Source organism: Sander lucioperca, chromosome 12 (assembly GCF_008315115.2).
Source record: "Sander lucioperca isolate FBNREF2018 chromosome 12, SLUC_FBN_1.2, whole genome shotgun sequence".
Taxonomy (NCBI): domain Eukaryota; kingdom Metazoa; phylum Chordata; class Actinopteri; order Perciformes; family Percidae; genus Sander; species Sander lucioperca.
In genome coordinates this window covers 24,638,655-24,661,872 of record NC_050184.1, presented here as the reverse complement: position 1 = coordinate 24,661,872, position 23,218 = coordinate 24,638,655, and the positions used below count along the sequence as shown (strand labels likewise).

The following is a 23,218-nucleotide window of genomic DNA, read 5'->3' as shown; positions in this document are numbered from 1 at the left end:
CTTATAATGGTGCACATCTGGGCCAATGTTTTGCTCCTTTAGTGTAAGGTTTTGATAATTGTGTAATACTTTTGATTTCAGTGTGTAAGCAACCGGCAAAACTGTAATAATCTCATAATACAATTAACTACTCTGGCAATTTTTCTACCTTTACTTTTGATACTTTAATTACATTTACAGAATAATACTTTTCCATAAGTAATATTTTGAATGAATCTTTTTCATTGCATGGTTAATGTTACTAAAATAAAGGATCTAGCTACTTCTTCCACCAAATGTAAGATTGCTGTAAGATAATTGCCATTTGTGCCGTCATGTTACATCAGCTGTACTGGAAAAATACAGATACCAGCATATTCTCACATGATGATAGATTATATGTGACTGAAAAAAACACCAACAGTGGCACATTGCACATAAAACATGTTTGAGTAGAGAATAGAATCAGAATCAGAAAAGCTTTATTGCCAAGTACGTTTTTTACACATACAAGGAATTTGTTTTGGTGTTGTAGATGCATGTCACACATTCTCTAAAATATGTTAAACAAACAGGTTAAACAGAACAAACAATATAAGTATAAATATATGTATATATATGTATATATATATATATATATATATATATATATATATATATATATATATACACACACACAGAATGTGTTAAAAATAAGAGTAATATGAGGCTGAACCTTGACTGAAATACGCAAATACTCATCAGAGTCTCACGTGTAAAAGGGGCGTTACCAGTAGGCCTACTCTGGTGTGTACAGAGGTGAGAATGAAAAGCTTCACTGTGATAACACTATTGTGGAAATCTTAACCTTTCAACCACAATGACTGCGCATAATTTGGAGCAGATCCTTTCACAAAACATCTTGTCTAGCAGGTTTATGTTCCTACTTTTCAATATGCCCGAGTCTAAAAAGGTAGTAGAGAAAGAAAGAAGGAGATATAAAGAACAAAGATTAGACTATTCAATGCCATCCCTCTCTCTATTCTATTTCACTGAATAGCTGGCCTAGTTTCAAATGTTAGGACATTGCTTCAAGGGGCTGAATCCCACTATGACACACACTCCTATGTTATAAAACCAGCACTTCCTGTTTCACTATTTTAAATCATCAGTGTCAGTATTGTCCACTAAATTATACTGATTTGATTGATCCACGAGCTGCACGAGTTAAAATTTACACTAGACTATACACTAAACTAAACTGAAATCCTGTAACACTTTCGACATTCCTTTAGCATGCTCACACCCCAGACACAATACGGCCACACAGCATCGACATTAGGCCACATTAGGTTGCGATACTGTCATTTGGCCATTAGGGAGAGCTGAAACACAGTGTGCGACGATGCAAGCCCTCTCCCCCACGAGGCGTTTTTAGGAAAATTCTGAGAAATATCCTGCGCTATCTCGTTGCAAGTTGTCTGTACAGGAGCATCATTTGCAATCATTTTGAATTGACATTCTATATTACAAAATTCACAATTAGAGTGCACTTATACACTTAAAACTTAGAAGCTACTATCATAAATAGTAAACATGCAACTATAGTGTGCCAGCATTAGGCAAACTCTGCAAACACTTGACAAATTCACGCTGGAACACAGAATAGGTAGAAATCAACACTGGACGTCCCAAACAAAGAGGTTTATCCCACAACCCCGGGAACGCCCTAATCCCCGCCTCTAGCGAATATTCCGTCATCCATTGGTCAGATTGTTACACTACGCTCCTTTGATTGGCTGGCAGGCCTGTTCACTGAACGTCTGTTGTTCGCACTCACTCGCCTCAGAGCGAGAGCGCCTGTGACAGTGGACTGCTTTGATTCATGCTGTGGTGGAGCCTCCTTTTTGGATTTGGAGGACAATTAATGCGGCCAGAACAGAGCGCATGAGGGTATGTTTACACGGAAGGTTGTGGGAATATTTTCTACATGGCTTCCGAAAATTAAGCCTCCAATTTGGTCGGGCTTTTTAGTAAGAAGGCAATTTTGCACTAAGTCCATAGACAGGTTTCTGACCCAGCCTGGTATTTGCGCGTTCTGTATGGGGCTTTGCCATTTCTGGTTAGCCTAGCTAAGTGAAACTTTACAGCCGCAAACTCGGTAGGATTGTGTGCTAAATAATAATGCTAAAATAATATTTATACATCAGATAAGAGTAACTATCGCTGAGAACCAGGGGTCTTATGTTGAGTTAAATTTCAGGCTAATGGGTGTGAGTACTTCAGTAACATTGATGCAGTATTGATTTTGCCATTATCACTTCAGGCAATCTATATTGGTAATAGCTTAGTTGGTGTTTTTGTGATGTTTGTGACACTTGGCTAGCAACTGAAGTGAATGTTGCCTACACGGAAAATAATGACAGTCCCTTGTGTCAGACAAAGGCCCAGGACGGCAGGTGGATCCTCTCCTGTTCCTGAGCAACCGCTGCGATTATTTATTGCTTTGAATACACTGAGCAGTCTGTCTGGACATTGAACACATTAGGTCCTTCCTGGTTACTGAGCCAGGATGATTAAAGTTTAACCCAGACTTTATGTGTGAACTGTGTCTGAATGCACACAAGCATGGAGGCATTTTTGACACTCACCACAGACTAGTGTTGTCAAATTAGTTGCAGTGCTATTCTACTACTATTCTAGAATATATAGACTTGTAAATCTGGCTTGATCATCATTTGCTGGTTTGCATGAATGTGCCATCTAATGACAAGACTGTAAGACATTGGCCAGTTTATGAGTTCATCACATAGCCAAACAACACAAGTAACACTGCGATTTCAAACCATGCAGGCTACAGAGTGGGATTCAGGGATTTACTCTTGAGTGATGCTTCCCATGGTGTGGGCATTCCTGGAATGTTGGAATGATTTTCCATGGAAGCTGATTTACAGATATCGGGTGACACAGAGAGTATTGACAGCCAACAGCTCAAACACACACTAATATCTAAACTAACTTAGATCTCTGTGTGTGTGTGTGTGTGTGTGTGTGTGTGTGTGTGTGTGTGTGTGTGTGTGTGTCTGTCTACAAGTTAGAAGCCAAACACACTTTTTTGCTTTGCTGTGAATGTGTGGTGCGCCACAGAATGCACCGAAGAATTTGGAGGCTGCAGCAAGAAAGTAAACAGTAGCTTCACTTGAGATTCAACCTTTGCTGAGGAGAGGAAAGGTTTTGTTAGAAGTGAAGATGAGGACAGTTGCTTTCACTTGTGATACAGATGGGTGACAAATGACATGGCAGTCCAACACCTTCCTTTCTAAGACACTTTAATGTGAATTTCTTTTCTCGTACATGTTATACAGCAAATAAACATACTTTTTAACCTGTGACCCTGAGCTGAGCTTGTTATTGGATGTCAGTTTATTTATTCATGTTGTGTGTGAGAGAGAACAAGGTGAGGTTTAAGAGTCTGGCTGATCAATACTGTTATCTGACTTCCGAAATTGCATGTACCTTGTCAAACATGATTAACACTCTGAGGAGCAGCCGCGTCATTATAAGGCACTGATAATAACCTGAAAGCGACCTCACCCAAGATGAAGTCAACTGTGTTTTTTCTTTCTCTTAATTTTAAGGATGATGTCAGCTGTGTAAAGTGTGTTATGTCTGGATCCTATGACTATGTCCTATGACTATGGACCTAGCTGATGAATCACAGGATACAGTGGATGGAGTGTGGGCGGGATGGCTAATACCTTAAAAGTGTGTTCCAGTGCGCCTGGATAGCTCAGTTGGTAGAGCGGGCACCCATATATGGAGGTTTACTCCTTGATGCAGCGGGCCCGGGTTCGACTCCGACCTGCAGCCCTTTGCTGCATCTCATTCCTCCCTCTCTCTCCCCTTTCATGTCTTTAGCTGTCCTGTCAAAAATAAAGCCCGAAAATGCCCAAAAAATAATCTTAAAAAAAAAGTGTGTGCCAAATAAGATTTTTCAAACATTGGCCTAACATTGTTGTTATTTGGAGCACATTGAATCTTCGCAGTGGGGAGCGAATAGAGCAGACAACTGTCCTCAGTCTCTCAGCAACTTAACATGCAGATATGCTAATTACTTCCTGTTTATAACCCTGAGCACAACCCAGTGAGGCCACAGATGGGACCTCAAGTCCCATCCTATCACTCACTGACAAAATGCACTCAGACAAGCCACTACTGGACTAACTATGCTACACATAAATCCATGTACACCCAGAAGCATTTTTATTTCTTGACTGGGTAGATCATTCAGATTGCATTTTATGTTAATTTGCTTCTTTTATTTAATAAAACTAACCAGAAAGAATATATATGTCTCTCATTCCCTCTCACTACCTCTGTCTCCTCAGGATGAGAAGATGAACGTGGAGGCTCTAAGCAGAGCAGAGCTGCTGACTCTCCTCAGTGTCCTGGAGGGAGAGCTGGAGGCCCAGGATGTGGTCATACATGCCCTCAGAGTGAGTTGGCCACTAAATCTGATACACACAAATCCCCCTGTTGACTCTGTTATACACATTGCACAACATCTCACATACATTTAGCAGCATAATTACATACTGTACATACATAGTAATAACTAAAATAAAATAGTATTATAGCCACTATAGCAACCATTAAACAACACGCTCTTTTGCCTGTCTGACACACTAAAATTAACCTGTTTCAGTATTACACCCCCCAAAAGAATGTGAGCTAGCAGGGAGGGATTATGTAAACAGGAAGCTAAGGAAACAGAGCTAGTAAAGACAATGGCGCTGGAGTCATTGTGGTTTCCCAGGCCTTTTATTCCACCAGAGCACCAACATTATTGCTTGTCAGACCAGTTGAAATCTGTGTTGTTTTTTTTTCCACCTTTTTCTTTCAATTCAGGCACTATTCAGACCTGAATATGTCCACATTGTGTCTAGACCCAGTTCAGACAGACTGCAGTGCATACCTGGGTTGTGTCAAATGTGTCTTGAGAAGTTATTTGTGCTCACATTTATTTTAATCTGGGAAACTCCCGTTGCTGCAGAAACAAAATTTGCCCTCGGCCAAACAGAAAGACTTTGGTGGCTGTTTGGCACTTTGCCTTGGGTACATACCTCAAACCCTTGTGAGAGTTGTTTGGCCCTGGCAAATCAGCTGTATCCAACTGTGTTTTGAAAGCTAAACAGACTATGGAGATGACTAGGCAGTCTTTCAAGGCAGTCGGAGAACAATTTGCATTAATGCTATGCTTAATATGTGAACACTGGCATCTCAGACAACTTTGGAATGTTTTGAGGTACACTGTCCACTTGGACAGCTTGAAGTACACCTTCTGAACAGCACATCAGACATTATGCAACCAAATCCATAAAAATCCTCAGTTTTGTGCAGCTCATTCATACATATTCAAGTGAAAGAGCATAGCCTTCCTTCAGGCACAATGCTTTGCAGTGTTTGATTCTAGTCTGATTGGCTCTCTCCGTGCCCCTGGCTGCTTTTCACACTCATGACCGCAGCAGCTGCTCCATGCTTGGATAAAGCTGCTTAGGCCCTGAATGCTTGACTCATTGTCTGAAATGTGATTGAGGTTGTGATGAGGAGAAGTAGCAACCATGACTGGCCACTATCTTGTTCTAATGAACAGGCCTTAATAGTGAATTGTATCTAGCAAGCAAGTGAGGCTGTAATCATGAGAGAATTTCAGTGCTAGGGCCTGAGGGGAAGCATATCTATTATCGGGCTGGTGTGTCTTCTCTATTAACCGCACCAGCTCCGATACATCTTACATGTTAGTTGTCAAAATCAGAATCAGAATAAGGTTTATTGCCAAAGCAAGTTACACTTACAAGGAATTTGCCTTGGCGGTCCAGATCTGACCCATGCAGGGTCTGCCCCAAACTCAACGCATATGTGCACAGTCACTTCCCTTAGGACAAATGTACAGTCGCCTTGCTGTCTCGTCTGTACTTATTCCTCTTTCCATATCTCTCTCCCTCCTTTCCTCCTTCTCTCTTCCTTACACACAGTCACATTACGGGGGGTCTTTCATGTTTGACCATGACCCATGTCCTATTTGCCCACTCACTCACACACCCACACACACACACACACACACACACACACACACACACACACTCTGCTGGTCTCTTGTGGGCCAGTTAGAGGCTGCAGTGTTTATTGTGGAGAGGATGTACAGATTTGTAGGCTCAAATCACTGACTTCCCTTGTGGCCTGTACACCAGTTTAACTGACTGGCCAGAGTTAGGGCAGATCGTGTGTAGACATATGGCTGCAGAGGGGAGTGCCAGGGGTTGATGGCAGGCTAACATGTCCAATATTGAGTGTCTGTGTCAGTCATTGATTTGGCACCCAGGAAGTCTGTTTGTACTGTTTGTCTTTGTCATTTCCCCTGGATCTTGTTTTGCCTCAGTGTTTTTCTCTAACTAGAGCTCTCTTCTCAGTGTTGTCAGTTAACAATAACCAAACTCGGTGTGTGTCAATATTATTTAGTTGTATGTGAGGACAGTTGAGAAAGGCAGAAGGGGCTCTCAAATCCTCACCACTCTTTTCCAACTTCAAATATTTTCTCCTCTCAGCAGCAAGTACTTGGGATGCCTGTAGATTGCTCGGGACAACCGTATTGAAGCGCTTTTTTAACCCTTTCTTCACCCGAAACCCCTGAGAACTTTATCCGTGTTTGCTTACTTATAAGATTGCGTCACCTTTGGGACTTGTCTCTACAGATTCTTGATTGTTTTTAGTTCTTATCACTAAGGAGACAGATGAGCAGTTTTACTAGAGGGAACATTGCTGAGAACATGACACCAGAAACAGGTTCTGCATTCCAACAGTAGTGGCATATCTTGGAAGATGTAAATTGTCTATATCTATATGGGAACTAATGTGCTATTATTTTATTCTCTCTCTCTCTCTCTCTCTCTCTCTCTCTCTCTCTCTCTCTCTCTCAAGCATACATGGCATAAATCCAGCATAGAGCAAGTTCTCATTAGCTCAATGGAATGCCAGTTAAAGACAGGAAAACAGAACTACACCTGCCCTTTAAATACTCAGTGAAGGAGCTCTAAAGTCAGGCCTTCTTGATTGTTGTTGCACTACTTTCGAGACCCAAGTACACACAAGTGAACCCAGTGGGAAACAAACTTATGACGCTCTGTGATATTGAAATATGTCTCAGATATGCTTCCATTTTTAGTTAAAGACGAGTACCTGTGGCTGTGAAACAAATATTGCTGCTTGACAATGGATTGAACTGTTTTTTTTTAACCCAGGCCACCAAGTTAGTGTGGTTACAGTGTTGCAGTCATGCTCAGCAGGGCCAGTTTTGCTTTTCATATGATGTCATATACTGTAATCCTGAAATGCTTTGTCTATTTTTGCAGACTGATGTGTTTTCCTGACTCCATAAAACAATAGGGCCTGGCTATAGTGTGCTGTTCAGATAAGATTGTATATCACTGCCCAATTTGGACATGTTGTCAAGATTGGTAAGGGGAAAAAAGCACAAAGGAGGGACATACACAGAGGGTGGCCTTAAAAGCAAAGCAATACCTAATATAACACTGTAATGCACACTGGTCTATGATGTCAGTGAAGTGCTTCCATATCAACAGCCTGAGCCTGAGGCCTGAGAAAGTAAAGCGTCTTGGCCTGAAAATGCTGAGATGACATCAAAGTACCTGTTACTTATTTTGTTGCTTTTATCGTTAAAAACAGAAAACACACAGAAACACCCACCTACATGAACTCACATCACACGCACAATTCACAGTTTTCCGTAGGATGTCTTTTTAGAGCAGCTTCTCTTATCCCTAGACCCAGCTCAAAACTATAGGACCATATCTGTAATGGTAACAAGCTCCACCCTTTGCTGCTGTTTGCACTGAACAGGAAAGTATTTGCCTGCTACAAATAGAATAGTGATATCGTAGGTCAGTCTGAGATAAGAACAATCACTGCTTTCTCAATGCTGTCTGTTCTTGTGTCGGCATCAGTGAAATATTTTAGTTTAATATTGGCCTGTTTCAAGAAATACCGGAGCACTTCCTAGTTCCACCTAATGATATGTTATGTTTCTCCCAATGCATTGCCTGACCAAAGGGTGAGAGCACCTGCTCCCATGTTTCATTACTATGATGATGGCTGATGCAGTTAAACATTACTTGGAAGTTGTCTCGTTGCACGGCCCATAAAGTAAAGTGAGGTTTTGTTTTGCGTCTTCCCAGTTATCTTTGTGCCATCTGTGGTTAATGGTGGGTGGGAGGTGTGGAGGATACAGCTTAAGCCTTAATCACACACCGTAGCTTACACTTCCAAAAGCCTACTTCAAATATCATTCCTCGCTGTGTTCTCTGCACCATTTGCATGCATGAGAGACAATGTTTTTTTTTTTTAAAGACTGATCGGCTTGCCTTGCACATAATGTAAACCCATCTTTTGCCTTTAGTGAACTGCCTGGATTGTATTTTGAATGTACACATTTACATTTATTTGTTTCTTTTTAAACAAAGCATGCAATGATATAAATTATGCTGAACGTGCGCAAATGGCTCATACTCACTGGTTATTCATTTTCAATACTGATTAAACTTAGAGGACATTCTGTACGATCAGTGAGTTCTCAGTAAATGCAGATGAGGGCCCAAAGCAGGTACTGTATCGCCAGTACAATGGTACACCTGGTCGATTCAGGACAAAAATGACTGTTCACATCCTGAGAATGTCACTTAATGAGAGTAAATGTTTATCTGAATAGATGTCAGGGCATCAGGCTCCACTAATGAATACGTTTTAAATGACTATGTGCAGTGGGCCATTTGTAATTTTTTATCAGGGGGGACGGACCTGGTTAGTTTTGGTCACCAGTGACTAGCGAACTGCCCCATGAACTACTCTTTTGGTTCTGTATTTTTTAGCACCACCCCAATTTGTGTTCCCCCAAGACAAAACTACATACTATTATCCTGTCAAAGTGTTGTGTAGCTAATGATTATGTTGACCTTATAAGTGGCTAGTTGGCTAGTCATTAGCCCCCAGCACCAGACTGTCACAACAAAGTCCTTTTCCAGTGCTCAACCAAACTACGGCATATATACTGTTGGGCTGGTATGTGATTAGTTAGTATGTAGATAATTAGTTCTCATGATATTTCTTTGACATGTTCTCAACTCATGCCTTAGAGAAAGACTTCATAGCACTCAGTTCAAACATGGTTGGTCTGTCAAGCCTGTCCTAATTCAAGAAGATAAATTACTAAACGTAATCTTATGAGGACTTGATTGACTAGAAGCATGAGCTTTTTTATTTGTTTGTAGTCACTGTCTCACTTCCTCATTCTGCATTTGCTACAAGTTTCCCCAGACAACTGTTCTGTAATTTCTTAATGCTCTAATGGACTGCACCAACAAAATGGGTCAGAGAGGCCTTTGTGTCTGTTTGAGTTTGCAGTCTGTTAAATCAGATGTGACTGCCAGTGGATTGATACTTCTAACCTGCCAAGGTCAGCATGACTGACAAGTGGTCCATTGACTATACGTCCTTCTTCGCTATTAAGTAGAGCAGAGTAGTTGTCCTCTCCCCAGGAGAAAAACTGCACTACTAATGTCTTACTTCCTCGTCCAAGAAAACGCTGAAGCCCGAGACATAAATCTGAACAGAATCCAACACTAGAGCATCTGCAGCTGACCTGCTGTCTTCTTTTGTTCCCCTTGTTCTTTGCTTAACATATTAGCCTGTCCCCTTTTTCTACTCTTACCCTTTTCTACTCTCTACTTTCTACTACTTACAAGTACCTGACACTATGCTTCTCTTACACTGCAAACTTATGGTTTAAAATAATGATATAGAACTCAAAGACAACCTCATACATGTTTATTTTGCTGTTTAACGAAGGTAAAATGCTCGAGCATCCCGATGCGTTGTCCTCTGTCTCTTGTTGTGAAGATGCTTGCACAGGACTTCTTAAGTTCCATGAAAGAAGTTTTCTATATCTGGTCATGTCTGGTCCTGCTGTCTTTCTGTCTATGTGTCCAACTGTTCTTCTGAAGAGTAGACTAATTCACCAGGATTGCATACCTTTCCCATAACTCCCACTGCAAAGCTTCTGGATTTAAGATGTTACCCTGGAGACAGCCGGTAATGCTAAGATCCTTATGCAGCATGTTGTGCAAACATATGCCAGCTGCATGCTCATACATGCACATGCATATATAGGCTACATATGTGCATGCACATGTATTCATCCTCATTTTAATAGTAATTCCATTGTTTTCATGCACAGTATTATTAAGAAGTCAGATTAAGGGCTGAACTGTACATTTGTAACAGGATATATGCACCCAATACCACTCAGAGCTACTGACTTCATTGTGTGACAGTCATTACACAGGCTCTTTAAGGAAACACTACTCCTTAGCTCTTTTCAGCTCACACAAGGGCTTGATTGTGCCCTGAGGCAGGTAGGTAACTGACTGAAAGAGAATATTTCCAGGTGAAAAGCATCAGGTTGTCTTTCACACCTCGTTACAGCTGCAGGAATGCATTAGGGCAGGGATCTTCAACGGGGGGTCCGGGACCCCTAGGGGGTCCTCAGAATCAAAGCAGGAGGGCCTCCAAATTATTGTTAATTTTCATAAGTTTTTTCAAAATTAAAAAGTCCTAACGTGAACATATTATTAGCAAATATAAATCCCCACTGATGATAGGCTCTCTGGCCTGTAGGCAAGGTAGTCACTAAGGCCATACACATATACAGTTAATCCTAAGGATTAACTTTGCCACATGTATGTTTAACATGAAAATATGATTTATAAAATCATGGCAGCAATTAGTAGGCTATTTTAATAGCTTAGTATTCAATGCAAAAAAGTCTTTAGGCCGCCCTACATGTTATGGTAGGCCCAGTTTAATATGCAACTTAATTTTATACAATATATGTAGTAGGGGGTCCCTGTGCCATCTCCCTTTCAGTTAAGGGGTCCTTTGCTTACTAAATGTTGAAGACCCCTGCATGAGTGGATACAAGCTGTTGAAGAAGGTACTGTAGGCCTAATGCTCAACCAAGCTGTAGCACACTGGTTAACAGCTAGAACATTGCATGAATTTGTTAATACAAATTGTACACTTACATACTTGATGAAAATTAAAAAAAAAATATTGATTATGAAACAGTGATAGCATGTAATATATTCTGAGCTGTAGAGACATTTGTCACCAGTATTTAGGGAGAAATGAGAGCTTTGCATTGCAGCAGAGGGTTTGCTTGTTGCGCCCTCTCATAAAGGAAAGCACACTCTGTCATTATGATCAGGACCATCCAGAGAAAACCATGGGAGACCATGGTGACTGCTACACACACACACACACACACACACAATCCAATCTCAGCCGGTCCCTTAATGGTCTGTTTAAGCAGTTATTTAACTCAAGAAGCTGCAGTTTTTTCCCCAGCTTGATGAAGAAGCTTTACAGCTTTATTTCAAAGCCCAGCACAAAACACATGCACACAGCCACAGGTAAACCTACATACACAATGGCGTACACACATAGACATTTACATTCATATACCAAAAAGAGGAAATAGAGACAGAGGCATACTACAGACACACTCATACCCACTCTCACACATTGAAGCCTTCTGGGTCAGCCATGGAGACAATGTGTAAGACTGAAGGCATTGAGACAGTGTCTTTGTTCAAGTCCTGTAATCTCTTCACTGAGGGTCACTCACATTCTTTGTTCAGCCAGAGAAGGAGCCTCAAATATAGCATCCTTACTGATGCCTTCTGTGTATGTATTTGTGCTGCCACAGTCCGAACGCGTGTGAGAAAAAGGCTCACAGAAAGGCTGAAGTAGAGATATGGCAAGTAGAGAGGGGCATTTTCTGAGTAATGATGATGCACAGGCAGAGGAATGCAGTGCCATGCATGTTTGGGGAGGGAGGCGAAGGGGGCCAGAGGACTGGGGTGTCTGATGAGGACTGCACTGGGAGACAGCGACGGGTGTCCCGAAGGCACGTGGAGTGAACTATGTGGCTTGTGCTTACAGCACTGACCCTGCATGCCTTCAGAACTCAAACCTACTCACTGTATATAGTTAATGAGACCTCCTGATGATATAGCAGGGTGACCCGGAGTAAGGTCAACAAGGTCCAATCACATGTCACTTCATTGCTTGTCATTCCAGCCTGTTTCTCTCAAACAATCATGAGTAAATGGAAACTAGGTAAATTGCCTGCATTATTTTATCCCTCACGATTTTATTTCACCCTTAACACGTGTGCTATTTTAGAAATAGGTTTAATCTAATCTCTTCATTAAAAAACACCTCTGTCTGTGTGTGTGTGTGTGTGTGTGTCTGATTTCATGGCCTGGTCCTTCACCCCAGCATCCCTGGGGAGGAGTTAACATCTGCCCCTGGTGGGGGTTTGACAGCCGCGCCTCACCTCTTTGTGTTTGGGTTGAGGGTAAAGACCATCTGCTTGTGCTCACACTGACAATAACATCACTCCACACAGATTTCCTGCACGCAGGGACACACACTTACTTCCGAGTCTATGTTCAATGGTCATATGATACATAAAGTTATTACAGAATGTTTTTGATGAGTTACTGTGTTTTTTTTTCTTGGCACTGACCGTTGGGGCCTCATTTTATCTTCTTAACACATTTTTCCTGTTCTGCAGTGTGGAAAGACCTCATCCTATCAAATGCATGTACTGATACACAAGCACACTGGTCATTTTTCTGCTCAGTCAGGACTGAACTTGTACATGGACATATATTCATTTTTCTTGCCACAGTTAGCCATTAAAGACATACACTGCTCTTGGCTAGATTTGATCCAGCACATGCTGCTAATGGAATGGCCTAACAGTACAATTACATGTGTGCTATATGTTTTTGTGCGTCTAGGCTCAGCACAGAGATGCTTTCATCCAGGAGCGTTATGGCCAGTATGACCTCAGCGATCCATTCCTGGCCCTGCAGCGGGATAACGAGTCCGCGGAGCGCCAGAACACGCTCACCCAGCCTCACACACACCTGCAGGGCCGGGCGGTGGGCCCAAACCCTCTGGCTGTGCTTAAACTGGTCATGGCTCACTGCAAGAAGATGCAGGAGAGGATGATGGGACAGCTGGCTGCTGCGGAGAGCAGACACAGGAGGGTAAGTAATTCAGTCGTGAACACATACTGTCACACATTCAGTGAGTTCTACAGCACAGCTCACCCATCTTCATTGCAGATATGCTGCAACCACCCAAGTACCCAGCCAGTGTCCCACTGGGGCTCACACCTGTACAATAGGCTTGTTGAGTGTGTGCGAATGTATGCGTTTATCTATTTGTCTTCATGTTTCTCCTGTAGACTTGGCTTGGGGGACTGAGGCAGTAGCCACACCCAGGGCTTTATCACACTCAATGGTATTTTAAGCCCGCAACGTCGACTTCAAGGCACCTAACCCTAACCTTAACCCTAACCATTGCCTAATCCTAGTGCCTTCCAGGCAGCGCTGCCTGGAAGGCGACGTTGGGGGGCTTAAAACACCAAACACCCTTTATCACAACAGAGCTCATAAACATTCATCTATATACTGTACAGAGTGAACTTTAGAGAGTTGATGAAACTGACAAAACCTTGTATAAATGGAGGAGAGGTTCTGCTATGCATGCTGATTAGTCGGGCGACACCTTTTACAGCGGCAATACTGTGTGAGGCAGGACACCTCTTATAAGAGAAATTTATCAAAGAAGGTAATTTGCTCGTTTGGGAATGTTGACAAATTCATGCACTGAATCCTGCAACAAGAAACTTGTCTGCATGTCACGTAATCTAATTCTTTGATTGTTTGATAGATGATAGCTGATCTGGAGGAGGAGAAGCGACGGCGTGCCCAGGAGTCTGCGCAGAGTGATGATTTCACCTTCATGCTGCAGACCCAAAAAGACAAACTGCTGCAACAGGTATGACTGACATAGATAAAAGATAAAAGGTAAAAGATACAAACTGTATGTATACTGTTGCACTGTGTGTGTGTGTGTGTGTGTGTGTGTGTGTGTGTGTGTGTGTGTGTGTGTGTGTGTGTGTGTGTGTGTTTATGTTTGGTAAAGTCTTAGCAAAACTGGTGCTCACAATTCTCACTTGCTGACAGGACGAGCACATCTGGTGAAAGAGATTTTACTTCTTCCCTCCCTCTCCTCTGACTGCCTGCACTCTGTCCTTCTTCACATAGGCAGCTGTGATTTAAAACCAAGCCACTGAGCAGGGAAGCATCAGTGCAGTTCCATTGTGTAACTCAGTAGGGTGAAGGGCTTGGCCTGTTACAGTACAGACACACACAGGCACCCATATGCACAAGCACAGGGCTGTTCCATAGGAAACAGAGGAGGAAGAGGCCATTGTTTAGTTGTCCAGCAGCCATGTGGCTTTATGGCCTCAGGAAACCTGAGATAATGGATGTCCATGTCTAATGCAAGGTCAGCTTGCGGCACACACACTGTGAGCACACAATCAACCACTATACAAACTTTGTACAAGGGCCTTACGTAAGAAAGGGTTCCTGAGTGTCTCCCAGTCTTTCCTGCCTGTGTGTTTTTGTTGTACGCTAATCATATACACTAGATTGCCTTTAATCACCTTCCATTTCCTACTATTACTCATCAAAGCTTTGAAGCCGTCCAATCACTGTCTAATGACTTCATAGCAAACTGAACTTTCCATAAACATGCCTTTCAAGAAACATATTATTATATTTAACAAGTCAAAATGTGAACAGCTGCCTCTTTCTGTCCTTCTGACTCTGAAACGACACCTACTATCTTTCATTTATTTTCCTAATTCTGTATGATTCAAGTGGACCTAATTTACCTTGTAATGGGTTTAGTGCAAAATACATATCCAAATGTTTTACACCAAAAACTACTTTTTGGAAAACAAAAGTTTCTCATCCTGTGTTGGATCGAATGTAACAAAGCAGTGCTCTTTTGCCTCCTTGTGGTCAAATGTGGAAAAGCTGCCTCGCCTTGACTCTTGTATCTCGCTCCCTCTCTTTCTAGTTGGAAGTGGAGCGTGCAACAGTGCGGAAGTTAGAGAAGGAACAAGCACAGGCAGTGAGCCGGGTAGAGGAGTCACTGTCCCAGCAGCAACAGCTCTCCTCAAACCTGACTCTGGAGCTCCAGAAAGCCAGCAGCCAGGCTCAGGAGGAGGCTCACAAGGTCTCTCAACTCCGCACCTTGCTCCAAGAGGAGACCAGTGCCCTGGAGAAGCTCCGGGGGGTTCTTGAAGATAAGAAGAGCAGGGCAGTCCAGCTAGAGGCCAGGTCTGAGAGGCAGCTGGCTGAGTTTGACACAGAACGAGAGCAGTTGAAAGCCAGGATTAGCAAAGAGGAGGAGAGGAGTAGGGAGCTGGAGAGACAGCTGGAGGAGCTGAGGAAGAGGTTGACTGAAACTGGAGGAGGCAAAGAAGAGGGAAAGGAGGCTGTGACAGACGTGACAGACTCACTTTCCGAGATGATGGTGGTGTCCACCTCCGTTCAGATAGAGCCGGATGAAAAAACAACTATGACTTCTAAATCCTCCTCCCTGTCAAAGGTCAATGGCCATTACACTCATAAAGAGACAGAACCGACACCGGAGGGCAGAGGAGCAGAAAACGGAGGGGTGGTAGAGAATGGGGGAGGAGCACTTTTGCATTCCCCTCTTCACCCGCATCCTCACCCTCACCCTCACCCTCACTCTCCCTCTAGCACAGCCTCCTCTTCCCTCTCCTCTTCCCCCATTTCCTCCCCCGTTCTTGCCAAGCGTCTGGGCAGCCCAGGCTTCCATCAGTCTTCCTACCAGGCTGGTGTCAACCAGCGATTCCAGGCTGCTAGGCACAAGTTCCAGAGCCAGGCTGAGCTTGAGCAGCAGCAGTATGGTGGCCCTCTTTCTCCCAGGGACCTCTCCCCCACCACCTCTTCCATCCCTCCCCCACTAGAGCACAGCTCGGCAAAGCAGCTGGCGCGCAACACTGTAACTCAGGTGCTGTCCCGCTTCACCAGCCAGCAGTCCGGTGTCAAGCTGGTGCCAGTTAGCAGCTCGCCATTTGGTACAGACTACCGCAATATAGCTGCATCTCCTCCTGGGAGTAGGTCGCCTTCCTCAGGGCCTCTATCTCCGGGAATCCGCTCCCCCCTCACTCCTCGCTCCGAGAGGACCCATCCTCCTCCGATCCCTCCCAAGAAGCCAGGCATGAGTCCAACTCCAGGCTCCCCAAGTCACTCTGCTCGGACCAGCCTCTTTCCAGAGCTGACAGGTAACTGTGGACACAGCAACAGTGGGCTGGAAGGAGCCAATGAGCCAGACCTGGTTTTATCTTCTAGCAGTTAACGGCCCGATCATAATGAGTCATGTCTTAATCAACAGTTCATGTAATATTCATCTTTGCCAGCCCTTAATCCCCACTTGGTAGCACTCATAAGCAGTAATATAGACACTTCAAAGCTGGACTGGTTCAAACAGATGAATTTAAGAGTTTGTCACACCCCTACCTCTATACCACAACCTGAAATACAATCAGAAAATAAAATATAGTTTATTATGATTTTTTTTTATCAGATTTAATATTTCTATTAACGTTCCTGTCTGTATTACTTTATATTGATTTTTTGTAAATTGGAAGTTTTAGAATGAAAATATTTATCTTTTGTTTTTCACTTTAACCCTATATTAAGGGTGTTTAGATATCATATATAGATAGACCAAGCTAAAGACCTGTTTGGTCTTTAGCTTGGAAAATATCATTGTACAACAGTCCTTTTTTTCCCTTTTATTATGCTTAAATTGCAAGTCCTGTTAGTATAAAAAAAGAAGACTTTAGTCAGAAGCAACACTGTATAGCAAGTAGAAGGGCTAAATATAATATATGAATGTATAGCAAAGATATCATTTCACAATAGAGTAGTGAGTAGTTTTTTTGTCTTTTTCCAATGAATCCTTATGCAGTTCATGTTGAGATGATCCATGGAAACACTATCATACTGTAAATAGTTTAAGGTAAATTCCCAGTTGATTCTCTATGAAAGAACATCACATGCACCATAGCGACCAGCCCTACATGCATGTGCTTTTTTCCTATTACACTTGTCATGAATACACTGAATCTTGTCTTGAAAAGGGAGAGCACACTTTGTACTACATTACTGTAAGATACTGTATATCTATGATTGTTTATTCAGGGAAGGTTAATTTCTTCTTTACCCGATGTCACGACTATGTGCTAACTTTATCCCATCAATGAACATAATGGGGACTAAAGGTTTGAATCTTGCTACTGTCAACCGTTTCTATAGTATGTCAAATAATTTACATAGTATTGTGTCTTGTCCTAACAGTGCTACACGTTTGTTTTAGTTTTACTGTGTTTTGTTTTCTGGCTTTAAAATCAAGAATTGATTGAAATTGTTTTAGCCAGTCAATTTAAATCTGTAGATATATAGTTTTCCGGCGAGTGGCAACATCCATCAGCGGTCTGCATATCATGAACACCTGCAACATCTAGCGCTGTTTTAAATAAATTGCCCATGCCTTAATGCTCACTGTTTCAAAGTGTTTATGTTAAAATAGCTGGCAATCTTCTAAATCTTGATTAATATGTGAAATAACAATCTTGCCAAGATGTTCAGTCCATTTATTTGTACAACAGAATGGGGCAGTACAGTCTTGAACTTTATAACTGATCGGCACACAGTTGTAGCATAGTGTGAGGGTTGAATACAGCACATAGTATAGCTAACAAGTAACTGATCCAGAGTCAGCCTACTTAGACATTATGTAACACACACAGTATGATATGGCCTTACAGAAGTCATGTATAGTATACAGTATATAATCTTGCCTTACAGTACATGACAACTGCTTTGCGTTCACTTGGCATTGACCAATACACAGTTTGTTACAGTTAAGAATAGTTGAGTGCAATATCCTAAGACTCCAACATAAACCAGCGTATTAAAATAGAAATTTGCATACATGGGTGGGATGATGGAGTTCTTTACCATAGGAAAGAGATTTTGGCAAATAAATCTTGGTTAATATGAGTATGTTTTCCTTTCACAAAGGAAAAGCTGTACAGCAATAAAGCTGGTGTTGCCAAAGTAACAGAACAGAGAATGCATTATTGATGCAACAGCCTAGAAGTTGATTTATCTTAATTCAGTCATTGCTTGCATGGATGGAGACATACATCAGTGGAGCACAGCAGAAAACAAGTTAACACTCCCTCAGCCCTGACAGACACCGACAAACATACAGGTCAACAGTGCAGGAACAGAGCTATGCTGAGGACCATGCCACTCCTAAATGTTAATAGCAGGTAGTTATTTCTATGTTGCCAGATTTTACTGATGCAGTTGATGTCTGATTCCAACATACATGATAACCAAAAAAACTTTCACAAAATTCATATTTCCCTGTCCAAAATCAAACCCTGATAAGTGATGGTGTGCTTCATTTCTCTCATCAGCTGCCTTGTGCGGTGCTGGTTCTTTCCATGTGCTGAGATCTTTACTGTGACATGATCAAAGTTCTCCATCAGTTTGACTAAGGTAAAATATTGTAACTTTTGACACCTGAATCTCGGGAGGTCTGTGATTCCTTATACGGCCGAAGGAAGATTAACTTCTTTAATGTAGCAGTCCTGAGCACAGCCCTGCACACTGACCCAACACAACTATTTCACAACACACACCCAGAAGTAACCACTTTCTCCAACCACGATTATCTCCATAACCACAGCTTCCCTACAGCAGATGGAAATCTGTGCCTAATAGTCTGCAAATCTTCAGTTATACTTTTTTTGTTTTTTTGTTTTTTTCATTTATTCCTTGCCCCACACTGTATAGTTTTGCTTTGGTTAGTCCTTGCACATGTATAGGCGGGTTGTGGGTCCAGTGGAGCGTGCATCTCCCTGGTATGTCCCTGACCTTCAACTAAGCATTCTGCATCTCCTTGCCAATTTTGTAACTCAGGATCTTATTCCAGTCGATCTTAGTGCGTGTGACAGGCAGCTGGCGCCGCAGGGCCTTAAAGGTGGTGTCAGACATGGTCTGGTAGTTCTCACTGATTGCAGTCTGAGGGCAAACATGAAAGGGAAACAAATAAGTATAATATTTTTAGATTTTTTTATTTCAAAATGTAAACATTAGTATATCAAACGAGTAGTAAGCAAAAGAGTAGCTTACCTGGTAGTCATTTTCCGCGTTCTCTATAATGTCAACAAATTCCTTGGCTGTCTGGCTTTCATTCTGTTTCAGACACACACATATAATCATCGCCTTTTATCCTACTTAGAGATATGGGTGGCCTTCTCTTTATATACATGGAGCTGACACAGCCAGTATCAAACTTTGTAAGCAGCATAAAGTTTAAACCACTGCTGAAAGACTGCACGATTGCTTAGGTATTACATTTTTTACTTACAGTCACTGGTATTGATTCCTCTACCTCCTTATGGCTAACCAGCTGCACGTTCCCATCTTCATAATAATGCACCTAGAGACAGAGAAAAAAATTCATTAGTAAGCTGGAGTTTTTTGAAAATATTCCTCCTTGATTTACTTATCATTTATGCAGACGAGCTCACTGAATTCACCTGGATTTTCAACACTCCTACCACCTGAGCAGTGGACTGACCAATGGTTAGCTTCCACTCTGACCTACAGCGACCATTCCTGTGGTAGAGAAAGGATGAGAAGCCCTACATTACAAACAGACAGCAGCATCAGGAAGCTTAAAGCTGCGGGAGGTAGAATTTACAAAATACGCCAGAATTTGAAGTAGAGTGAGACCTCCTCCTGCAGCTCTCTCGTGATTGGCCAAATTCTTCCATGACGGCTAGATTTACTAAAGCCTGAAAACAGAGCCAAGTCAGAGATGCTGAAATGTAGTAGTCTTTCAGACCATTTGAATTACAATATTCTGAAATCCATTGTCTGTTATTATGATTTGTTGGTCCAATGATGCCCTAAAAGAAAGTGCCTAACCCAGCTTTAATAGAACTGAGGGACCAATTATTTCACTTTCACCACAAATTTAAAAAAAATACGTAAACCTGTTAATTTGTAACCTTAAGTTTGTGATAAAGCTATGTTATAAAAGATTAGCAACATATCCTAACAGATATACATATATTCAGATAAGCTTTCAAACAGCTGTTTGCAGGGAGGTCACTATACCAGAAGTTTTTGGGTTGAAACTGATGTCCCTCAATGCAGGCTATGATCGTTTGCTGACCATCAACTGTTTTACCATATACCTGTAACACACAGATGGTATGGGTAAGTATGGGTATGGGTAAAATGTAGTCTATTGCTAAGATGACTATTTTGCCACAATTGTCGTGCCTCACCGTGCATACTCCAGTAGGGTAGTGCTCTTTGACGTAGGCACTAAGGGAAGTATCACAGGCATCTCTCCAGCTTTTCAGGGCCGTCTCTCCTTCATATGGCTGCACGTCGCTCACCTCTTTTCTTAGGTGGTCGAAGCGGAACGCCAAGCGGTTGCGGGGGTCCAGGAAACGTCCCTGACCCAAGTCACCATGCTCTGTGATCAGGACCTATCAATAAGGGAGAGGGACATTTGAAATAGGCTGGCTTTTGGCACTTGCTCTTCTGTAATAAATAGGAAAGACTTTAGCATGAAACAGACCGGCTCCTCGTAGCCATCTAGTTTGGCAGGAGTAAACTGATCCATGTTGTACTGGGCAAAGGAGCTGGAATAACAGAAAGGGCACAAAGGTAAAGTAGGCATTCATAACATGACACCAAAATGCTGTAAACAAATGTTTCAACTGACCATTTTGAGAACACAAGCCATGCTTACATTCCTCACTGCCTAATATATAATAAACCACAATTTGAGTATATATTTTCCGTACAGTATGGAGGCTCAGGTGTTTTGAACTGTGTAAATTATATGTATTTGAATTTCTGACGTTTGTCTTAATTGAGTGTTACTTACTGTGATGCCCCCTCCCTGAGCAGGTTGTCATTGTTAAGAAGAAGTCGCACATCTAGCAAGACAAAAAGAAACCACCGTTTGAGCATTACTCTTATAGCACAAAACAATAAAATATCATCATCAGCGGTGAATTATATTATAATATATTATACTAAACACAGTATTATTATCATGCACATCTTGTCACAATCAGCTATTTCTTACCATTGAAGACCTCATTGAACTCTCCCGGGGGTGCATGAGTCACAAAGTTGGCCGCTATGCGGACCTATGGAAGCAAATTAAATGCTACCAATTAATTCAGCTATCATGATAATATGACTTGCTGTACAATCAGTATAAAGAGACACTAAAAAGTAATATTTGACCTATAATTACCAGGGGTTTCACTCCTCAATATGCAAAACAAATCTGTACTTAACTCCAACGATCTACGTTCAAAAAGGTTGTAACAAATGTGCTACATTCTTTGTTAGTATTTTGACATTCAGTTGTAGCCTTATCATATTGCCATAACTGATACCAAGATGCATTTTCAGTTTTTTCAATGACAGCGATTCGATTTATTTGACAATCATAAAATACACACAATACAGAAGACAGTCATCACATAGGCCTACACCTACACACTGTCCAGGATTAAATTATACAATAAAGCCCACATTCTTATTTCCATCAGATCCTCTGCCCTTTTCCTATGATGAAGCCATCTTCACGTTCAATCTGTTATGCTTAAACTAGGAATGAGCATCTCAACTAAAAAAAAGAAAGTCAATAAACAATTACAAAAACAGCAGTAAATTAAGATATTTTAATTTGAGCTTTTTGTAATTTGGAGGGGAATGTGGAATTTGAAGGAACATCAAGACATTGCTTCATGAATACCGAATGGACACTGCATTAGAAATTTCATGTTTCGCTATAAAATCATGCCATCATCTTACCCTCAATTTTCCCGTTTACCGCCAATAGACCTTTAATCTTAAATATTTCTAGATGTTATCAAGTGTATGTCGCCCTCTTGTTTCTAGCTTTGAAACCACCCTCGGTGTTCAGATTATTGTCTTATATGGTAATGTAACTTCATCCATAATAATAGAGCTTTGCCTCCAACTGGTTAATGTGTCCAGCTGCCACTCACTATCAGGCTCCAACTGTAGGCAACCATATCCTGATCTCAAGACATGTGAGGGTAACAAGTATTTGAGCTGCAACTGAATCGGTTTGACCCAGAAATCCAAAGCAAAGTAACGTTAGCCGCTAATGTTAGCTGACATTACACCAGAGGTACGTATCATTGCAGACTGGGACAATGCAACGCGCGTTTGGAAATGGGCGTCGAAACTTCTATTTCTAATAATCTAGGTAACGTTACAACCACTAAAAAGTTTTCAGTACAAGTGTCCAGCGGTTAACCAGCCTTTGCTTCGCCACTAACGTTATACGCTTTAACTAGCATTGGCTAGTAAGCTAGTGGTAGCTTAGAAACTCTAGCTAGTTTATTATGTTGATCCGTGACCAAAAACTGCCACTCTTTCCTAAACTTAACCGTTAATTCAGGTAAACATTTAACGTGGATAGCTCTCTCCTAATAAAAGAAAACAGCGTTTAGAAAGCATAAAATAGTCTTCAAACCTTCTCTTCATCTGACAGCGGCTCCTCAAAGTCAGCCATCTTGGCTCTTTGTGACCCCACCTACCCCAGCTGACTGACAGAAGCAGTGCGGTGGTTGTCATTCACGTATAAGAAATTGAATGAATATTAGTAGCCATAAAGTAATTTTAAAATATGTTTAGTAAAATGTTTGTATTACTGTGCCTCGATAGAGAATGTCTCAAACTAAAAGAACCTTTTAATACATCGATGGAAAAAAAAACAACCTTTAACTTCTTCTTCTTCTTTGGGTTTTAACGGCAGGTTAATGTTACACTACTGCCATCTTCTAGAGCTAGTGAACCTGTCCAGTATGTCAGATTTGCCTCCTCACTCCTGTTCTCATGGAAGGTGACCAAGAATATTCTGCCTTGTCTACTTTTACCAAACTCCAGTTACTGGAGTCCATTATGTTCTTTACTCCTGCTTCTATTATCCCAAATCGTTTAATTTCTTCCAACATGTCCTTTCATCCTGATATTTCCTGCCACTAACAGCACATGCTCTACAGTTTCTGGTGCCTCACAATAATCATACAACCAGTTGGATGCTTCTGGGAAGTGTAGGCCTACTGTTAAGGTTGCTTCGG

At 41.7% G+C, this 23,218-nt stretch overlaps 2 protein-coding genes across 2 annotated transcripts; one reads left to right on the top strand and one right to left on the bottom strand.

Annotated features, from left to right (window-relative positions):
- Positions 1-1,785: 1,785 nt before the first annotated feature.
- LOC116061970 (CTTNBP2 N-terminal-like protein) lies at positions 1,786-17,555 on the top strand. Its single transcript, XM_031316338.2, has 5 exons — positions 1,786-1,911; positions 4,347-4,454; positions 12,897-13,148; positions 13,837-13,944; positions 15,037-17,555. Exons 1-5 carry the CDS (start codon positions 1,906-1,908, stop codon positions 16,345-16,347), a joined length of 1,785 nt encoding a protein of 594 aa, XP_031172198.1. The 5' UTR covers positions 1,786-1,905; the 3' UTR covers positions 16,348-17,555.
- A 77-nt stretch (positions 17,556-17,632) lies between these two features.
- Positions 17,633-22,882, bottom strand: capza1b (capping actin protein of muscle Z-line subunit alpha 1b). The gene is made up of 10 exons (XM_031316339.2): positions 22,612-22,882; positions 21,181-21,244; positions 20,977-21,028; positions 20,665-20,728; positions 20,366-20,572; positions 20,193-20,272; positions 19,610-19,688; positions 19,438-19,509; positions 19,200-19,262; positions 17,633-19,088 (listed from the first exon to the last, which is right to left on the bottom strand). The coding sequence occupies exons 1-10, from the start codon at positions 22,648-22,650 to the stop codon at positions 18,948-18,950; spliced, it is 861 nt and encodes a 286-aa protein (XP_031172199.1). The 5' UTR covers positions 22,651-22,882; the 3' UTR covers positions 17,633-18,947.
- Positions 22,883-23,218: the final 336 nt, after the last annotated feature.

Excerpts from the sequence above, each read along its gene's own strand:
- LOC116061970 (XM_031316338.2), top strand. Across the intron at positions 4,455-12,896 it reads TGGTCATACATGCCCTCAGA|GCTCAGCACAGAGATGCTTT; the intron begins GTGAGTTGGCCA and ends TTGTGCGTCTAG. Across the intron at positions 13,149-13,836 it reads CGGAGAGCAGACACAGGAGG|ATGATAGCTGATCTGGAGGA; the intron begins GTAAGTAATTCA and ends ATTGTTTGATAG.
- capza1b (XM_031316339.2), bottom strand. The coding sequence starts at position 22,650 with ATGGCTGACTTTGAGGAGCCGCTGTCAGATGAAGAGAAG. Across the intron at positions 21,029-21,180 it reads GTTCAATGAGGTCTTCAATG|ATGTGCGACTTCTTCTTAAC; the intron begins GTAAGAAATAGC and ends TTGTCTTGCTAG. Across the intron at positions 19,510-19,609 it reads TAGGAGTGTTGAAAATCCAG|GTGCATTATTATGAAGATGG; the intron begins GTGAATTCAGTG and ends CTCTGTCTCTAG.